The sequence below is a fragment of the Haliotis cracherodii genome, unplaced genomic scaffold, assembly GCF_022045235.1.
Source record: "Haliotis cracherodii isolate W230 unplaced genomic scaffold, xgHalCrac1.p SCAF_7, whole genome shotgun sequence".
NCBI lineage: Eukaryota > Metazoa > Mollusca > Gastropoda > Lepetellida > Haliotidae > Haliotis > Haliotis cracherodii.
Genome location: NW_027266330.1, coordinates 39,650,509 through 39,657,809, shown reverse-complemented (window position 1 = coordinate 39,657,809; position 7,301 = coordinate 39,650,509). Strand labels below are relative to the sequence as shown.

The 7,301-nt window shown below is 38.1% G+C and overlaps 1 protein-coding gene across 1 annotated transcript; it reads left to right on the top strand.

Annotated features, from left to right (window-relative positions):
• Positions 1-5,190, top strand: LOC139448610 (uncharacterized). The gene is made up of 8 exons (XM_071230176.1): positions 1-97; positions 541-636; positions 956-1,054; positions 1,515-1,647; positions 1,808-1,938; positions 2,030-2,166; positions 4,451-4,628; positions 4,967-5,190. Exons 1-8 carry the CDS (start codon positions 1-3, stop codon positions 5,188-5,190), a joined length of 1,095 nt encoding a protein of 364 aa, XP_071086277.1.
• The last annotated feature ends 2,111 nt before the right edge of the window (positions 5,191-7,301 follow it).

Genomic DNA, 7,301 nt, shown 5'->3' with positions numbered 1-7,301 from the left:
ATGGCCTGCTTCTTTGATGACCAGTACTCTATGGTTCTTGGGCCAATGATCCGGTCCCAAATCCACCGCTTTGATGACGTAGTACGCCAGGTTATAGGTAATGTACAATCTCTACACGTTTTAGTTCATGTACATTTAACTGTCGATCTAGAGCTATATTATACACATGATCTTATACAACTCTGGACTAAGTCACGAATAGTAATGTGAATTATGCATTCTATGTGTAGGTCTTGGGACACTGCCTCACTCACTCGAAATGTTAATATTGTCCATGTTCTGTATGAGATTTGTACCAGCTATATTTTATGTAACGCTTATTTACACAACAAATTTTGACACCCATCACATCTATAACACAATAAAAGACTTATCATTATCCCCATACACTACCTGTTATCAAAGGAGATTACTGACTGATTCGGTATAACCCATTTTCTACCAGATCAGCTCAATGGAAAATGATACGTTTTTCGTGTTAGATTCATTGTAGGTCAAACCATAGTTGCTAATGGTCTTTTTTGTTCTGAATCGTTAAAGACACGTCAGTAATTCCGAGAGGAGATACCTTCACAATAGGAGACTATGGATGCTACAACGGATTCTCATCACAGGAGATATTAGAATACATTGTAGGTAAGTTCCCAGTGATATACATTGACTCACATGTAAATACATGCTTAGACAGTGACAGTGGAATGAGTTACTTGTGGTCAATGAAATAATCATACATACTGCAAATGACTGACTTATGCAAATACTCGATTGCGACAGTGTCAATTTACAAGGTGCATTTTTATATTCCAGTGCTAAAACCTTGCTCTTTGAGGTACCAAAGAATCCCTACACGTAGCTATTTTCTCTGTATAATTGTTATGTCAATTGATTCGATTTGATTAGGCATAATATGCTTAAAGACAGAGAAATGTATATGTATTGTTCTTTGTCTTTTAAGGCTCTCTAAAACAAGAATGTGGAGAAGAGATCCCTGTCCACATCATCTATGAGGACCAGAATAGCAATGACTACAATGCTCTGATTCAGACAGTTTGCAGTAAGAGAAATGCCCAACAAGCGCATAGAGAGTGATGTCTTCCAGGAAGCAACAAAACTGAATTCACGATATTTACAATGAATATCACCATTCATGTTTTCTTTATAGCTATGAGTATGGCATTACGCTAAAGCAATATACACAACGTTTCGGAGTATATACTTACTACCTCATCATGTCATGACAGCCATAAATTTTCTCTCCCAATATATTAATGTTCTGAGTGTGTGAGTGAGTATGGTTTTACGCCGCTTTTAGCAATATTCCAGCAATATCACGGCGGGGGACACCAGAAATGGGCTTCACACATTGTACCCATGTCGGGATTCGAACCCGGGTCTTCGGCGTGACGAGCGAACGCTTTAACCACTAGGCTACCCGACCGCCCCATTAATGTTCTGAAGTTTTAAAAACATAACTATTTCATCAAGATACAATGTTTTAATTCCCTATCTTGCAGGTAACGGCAAGGTGTCTATAAATCACCCGAAGGTCTACATGTCAATGTGTCCAACAAGCTTCCATGAGCAGTGTGTCCCTGACAACACCTTCCATCTTCTTCTCTGTTTCTGGTCTGCTCACTATCTGTCCAAGTGAGTCCATGTGGTTCATTTTCGGGTTGAACTGATATTTTAAACGATGATTTACAGTTGATTCCGTTTAATGATATCAAAGTATGTTGTTTTGACTCAAATGCTCAATGTCATTGACCCAACGTTTTCTTTGTGAGATAATATAACATATGTGTTTCAGTTCTGTGTCATATAAAGATTCCCTATTAACGTTCCCTGATGGAACACGAGATGAAATCAATGCTGTTGTGACTCAGGCCTCTGATAACTGGCAACAATTTCTCCTCAACAGAGCCAATGAAATCAAACATGGTGAGGTAGTTTAACATAACTAGGCAAAAGCTGTTAAATCCAAAATTTATTTCAGTCATATTCATAGCTTAGACAATAAATTTCCCCTCAGGAGGACGTATGATGCTGATGGTTCCTGCAGAAGATAGAGAAAGAAAATATGGTCAAAGCAGAGTCCATTTACAGAACATGTGGGTAGCTATGACGTCAGTTTGGCGACTGTTCCGTGATACGGATCTCATCACAGAGGTGTGTGTAGGACAGATTCCACATGATACTGACACTGATACTATTGTTTCTGATACTAAGGCAAAATTGCTACACTCTCATGATATTAAATACCTTCATATCTGGGGATATCCTTATACCTAGGAATACCTTTTTATCTGGGAATACCTTCATACCTAGGAATACCTTCATATCTGGGAATATCTTCATATCTAGGAATACCTTCATATCTGTTGATATCTTCATACCTAGGAATACCTTTTTATCTGGGAATACCTTCATATCTGGGAATACCTTCATATCTGGGAATACCTTTATATCTGGGAATACCTTCATATCTGTGAATACCTTCATATCTGGGGATATCTTCATATCTAGGAATACCTTCATATCTGGGAATATCTTAATATCTAGGAATACCTTCATATCTGGGGATATCTTATACCTAGGAATACCTTTTTATCTGGGAATACCTTAATATCGGGAATACCTTCATATCTGGGAATCCCTTCATATCTGGAAATACCTTCATATCTAGGAATGCCTTCACATCTGGGAATACCTTCATATCTAGGAATACCTTCATATGTAGGAATGCCTTCATATCTGGGAATACCTTCATATCTAGGAATGCCTTCATATCTGGGAATACCTTCATATCTAGGAATACCTTCATATGTAGGAATGCCTTAATATCTAGGAATACCTTCATATCTGGGAATATCTTAATATCTAGGAATACCTTCATATCTGGGGATATCTTATACCTAGGAATACCTTTTTATCTGGGAATACCTTAATATCGGGAATACCTTCATATAATGGAATCCCTTCATATCTGGGAATACCTTCATATCTAGGAATGCCTTCACATCTGGGAATACCTTCATATCTAGGAATACCTTCATATGTAGGAATGCCTTAATATCTAGGAATACCTTCATATGTAGGAATACCTTCATATCTAGGAATGCCTTCACATGTAGGAATGCCTTAATATCTAGGAATACCTTCATATGTAGGAATGCCTTCATATGTAGGAATACCTTCATATCTAGGAATACCTTCATATCTAGGAATGCCTTCACATCTGGGAATACCTTCATATCTAGGAATACCTTCATATCTAGGAATACCTTCATATCTAGGAATGCCTTCATATCTGGGAATACCTTCATATCTAGGAATACCTTCATATGTAGGAATACCTTCATATCTAGGAATACCTTCATATGTAGGAATGCCTTAATATCTAGGAATACCTTCATATGTAGGAATACCTTCATATCTAGGAATACCTTCATATGTAGGAATACCTTCATATCTAGGAATGCCTTCGTATCTGGGAATACCTTCATATCTAGGAATACCTTCATATGTAGGAATACCTTCATATCTAGGAATACCTTCTTATGTAGGAATGCCTTAATATCTAGGAATACCTTCACATCCTGGAATACATTCAACCTGAGTAGGGGCAGTGGAGTGTAGTTTTCTCTCCACACCGAAGACCAAGGTTCTATTCCCCACATTGGTTCAATGTGTGAAGCCCATTCCTGATGTCTCCCACTGTGATAGTTCTGGAATATTGTTAAAAGCAAAATAAAAACCAAACACACTCACTCAACTTGAGATGTTGACGAGATACTGACATACAAGCCGTAGTGACCAATTGAAAGGTTTAGTCCTACATTATAGAACCGACAGACTCACATACGGCTTTACCTCAGGGACAGACTTTAAGAAGTTTGTTACAATTTACTTTCCTCGGTTTACTTCGGTTAAAACTATTATATGGCCATCTCAATCTTGCACTATTGTCCTGCCATCCTGTTTGTGATAGCATGATCAGATGCTATCATTCATAAATGTCTTTGTTTCGGAGGTTGTTCAGGTTCGTATTCTTTTACCTTTTATCTTACATTCAGTGTGAGTACGAAACAGCCAACTGCTGCTGTTACTACAGAAGATAATGATATGCAGTGTGTGTCATTTCATTTATACAGTTATTGTAAGGTCTGTGTGTCACCGGTATTACTGCATGATATACATACAAAGTAGTATAGATGGGGTGGTCCAGTAGCCCAACCATCTATACTACTTACAAGGCATAGATGGTTTTCCTTCACTAACATACAGTGTCATCATGACTTCGAGGCTGCCAGCTACTCCAGTTACTACAGAAGAAAATGGCATGCAGTGTGTGTCATTTCATTTACATAGTTATTGTAAGGTCTGTGTGTCATCGATATTACTGCATAATACATACAAGGCATTGATGGTTTTCCTAAACTTACAAAAACAGTGTGAGTATGAAGCAGCCAACTACTCCGGTTACTACAGAAGTGAGGAGGAACTGAGAGCACCATTTTGTGACGAGGCCTCTCCAGTTGTCAAGGCAGGTCTACGTATCAAGTCCCTGGAGATATCCCACCACGAACCCTATAGCATGAAACCAATGGAGAACACCAAGGAAGAAAATGGTGACTTTTCCACATTTTGTATAGTTAGTTAGAATTTAGAAAATGATTCCTGTATACATTCAAATTGATATTCCTTTAGAGCTGTGTATATCGTAAAACAGCAATAACTTCTCGCAATTACTCAATATCGGATAGCATTTACCCCCATTATGATCCTTGGTTTCTGTATTACAATACTCGTGCTTGTGGCCATCCCCGACTTGTGCCACTGTTGGACTTACTCCTTTATTAAACTGATAGGCCGTGGTATGACATACGAGTTTACCCTCACTCACTCAAAGTGAAGGAGCACGAATAATTTCAACTTCCATTACACTGAACATCTGCTTGGTTTGCAGGTTGGAAAGAAGACATAGAGACATCAGTTGCAAGATTTGTTTGTACAATCCGATCCTGGACAGAACATATTTTCCTGCAGGCTCTATCCAGCAGATCCCAAGTGTCCAGGCGGGACGTAGTCAACACATTCTATGACAGACTGTTGGAGCATTTGAAACAGCAGGACATTTCCAACTGTGGCTGGAATAATATCATAGCCTATATCGTCATTACAAAGAAATGAACAGACAAGGTTACTGTATCAGAAAACATCTTAACAGTATAGAGATGTAAGTATAGCACGTTAACTTATAAAGTCATTGTGAATGAATACATTACTTTCATTTAAACAGTATAGAGGATGTGTGTAATGTAGGAAGTAAATACACAAGTTACTTAATGCTTTACTTTCCTTTGTAAAATATAGCAGTTGTGTGTACTTGTAGACAGTGATTGGACACGTTTATAGTTAATATTTTAGATTCTAACAGTTTGAATGTTACTGTAATAGTGTGTGGCTCTTCATAAAAACTGTGGAGTCATTTCTCTCCAACGCCAATCCCTCTTGGTTTGACCACAGTATTCTCTCTGTCTCAATCCCTCTATACTATCTACAGTTGGCCATTTCACTGATTACATTGGTTTATGTCCTAGCACCATATTTAGCAAAACGATATTTGTATAAATAGCATTTTATTATATTTGTCTCTTTTTGTAATACTTTTTTGTCTCAATTCTCTTAGAACTGTGATGGTTTATTGATAAATTCTAGAAAAATGAAAGATGACCATTTGAAGTTCGATGACTGTTGGTATATCTATTTGATTAATAGCTGTTGGGTTATTTGTTTAAAAGAAATTGTATCAAATATCCTTAGTTCTCTCTTTTCATTTGAGGAAGCACCAATTTCACCTTCTTGTCAAATGACAATATTGTGAAGGTCAATCTCTGTGACATGTTCGAAAGTAAGTTTCATTAAGGCAGGGAATAATATTTTACGATCATTCCCCTCCAATTACGATCGAATGTCAACAGCGAATGAATATTTTTTCGATTTAAATGTAATCCATTTAACATAGTGTAACTTTGTTTCCAAAATAGGACAATGTGGAGTTCGCTGAAACTACTTGAGACCTGGTACAGGCCAAAAGTGTTTTAAGTTTATGTAAATGGCTATGTTGGTTATGGATCGCTTCGAGGTGAAATGCCATTATGTGGATCATTTAACACAGTACAGATAACAAAGTCATACATGCTATTGCTTGGATCATTTGAAATATAGTTTAATGTTATGTTTGACTGAAGAAAACGCCATGTACACACCTTACCGCAAATATTAACCATCACCAACTCCTGCGCCTTGAAAGGACTATGCTCCACAACTAGGGCATCAGCCTCAGACTTTGTAATAAGTGCACTGTTTGAAATAGAAACTGTAATTACTTGAACAGGATAGACCTAAAATTCAGGAGCAGCACATGGTTTTCTGTGTTATAGACTCTTTTAACTATGGCAACAGAGATATTGATATTTCAGATAGCGACTAAGGCATTCATGTAGAAATTTAAAGTGTTCATCTGTTTAGAGTAAATTCAATATTTAAAATATCGTTTCCATGTGAAGCTCCGATCAGAAACAACTGTCTTTGTTTACTCGAATGTACAACTAAAGTGCCAAGATTAAATTAAAGCATCTCAAAGATGTACTGTTGAATCAACTACCATCCTGTTTGCCGTGGGTTGCGTCCCTGTGTTGGCAGAGGAAGGGGATTTGGTGATAGAGGGCGCTAGAGTCGGCAATAGGGTTCCTTAGTCCAACAGACCACTTCGACCTTTACCTTGACGGGTGGTAGAACTATCAAAGCTGGTTATTGTAACATTGGAGTGGAGGTGTATTTTCCAATCCAATCCAGTGCTACACCTGCCAAGAGTTTGGACATGGGTCCTAGTCCTGCCATGCCTCTGCTGTAACAAATGTTATACTGTAAAACGTGAAATTAATGCGTCTCCAAAAGAATGCGACCGCTGGCCCCTAGCTAAAAATGCGACTCAAGAGGTATACGACACCCCCTCCTCTCAAGCATCAGTGGATTTATATCTAAACAAAACGTCCTCTGTCAGGTTTACAGGAGAATCCTCACCTTAATCCAACCTTACATTAATCCAATCACGCACCAAATAGCACCGCTTATTAGCGCTGAGTAGAGTACTTCAGCTAAAACAATACTAAAATTTTGATGCAGTCGCAAAGAGCAAAGACTCCGTGTTGGGTGGCGTCTGTCTGGACTTGCAGGTGTGATCAGTGATGACATGAGTGAGTAGAACGCTGGTCTTCACCCCAGCAGTATCGATTCAC

Coding starts and splice junctions, on each gene's coding strand:
- LOC139448610 (XM_071230176.1), top strand. CDS start 1: ATGGCCTGCTTCTTTGATGACCAGTACTCTATGGTTCTTGGGCCAATG. Junction 98..540: donor CGTAGTACGCCAGGTTATAG/GTAATGTACAAT, acceptor GAATCGTTAAAG/ACACGTCAGTAATTCCGAGA. Junction 1,939..2,029: donor AGCCAATGAAATCAAACATG/GTGAGGTAGTTT, acceptor ATTTCCCCTCAG/GAGGACGTATGATGCTGATG.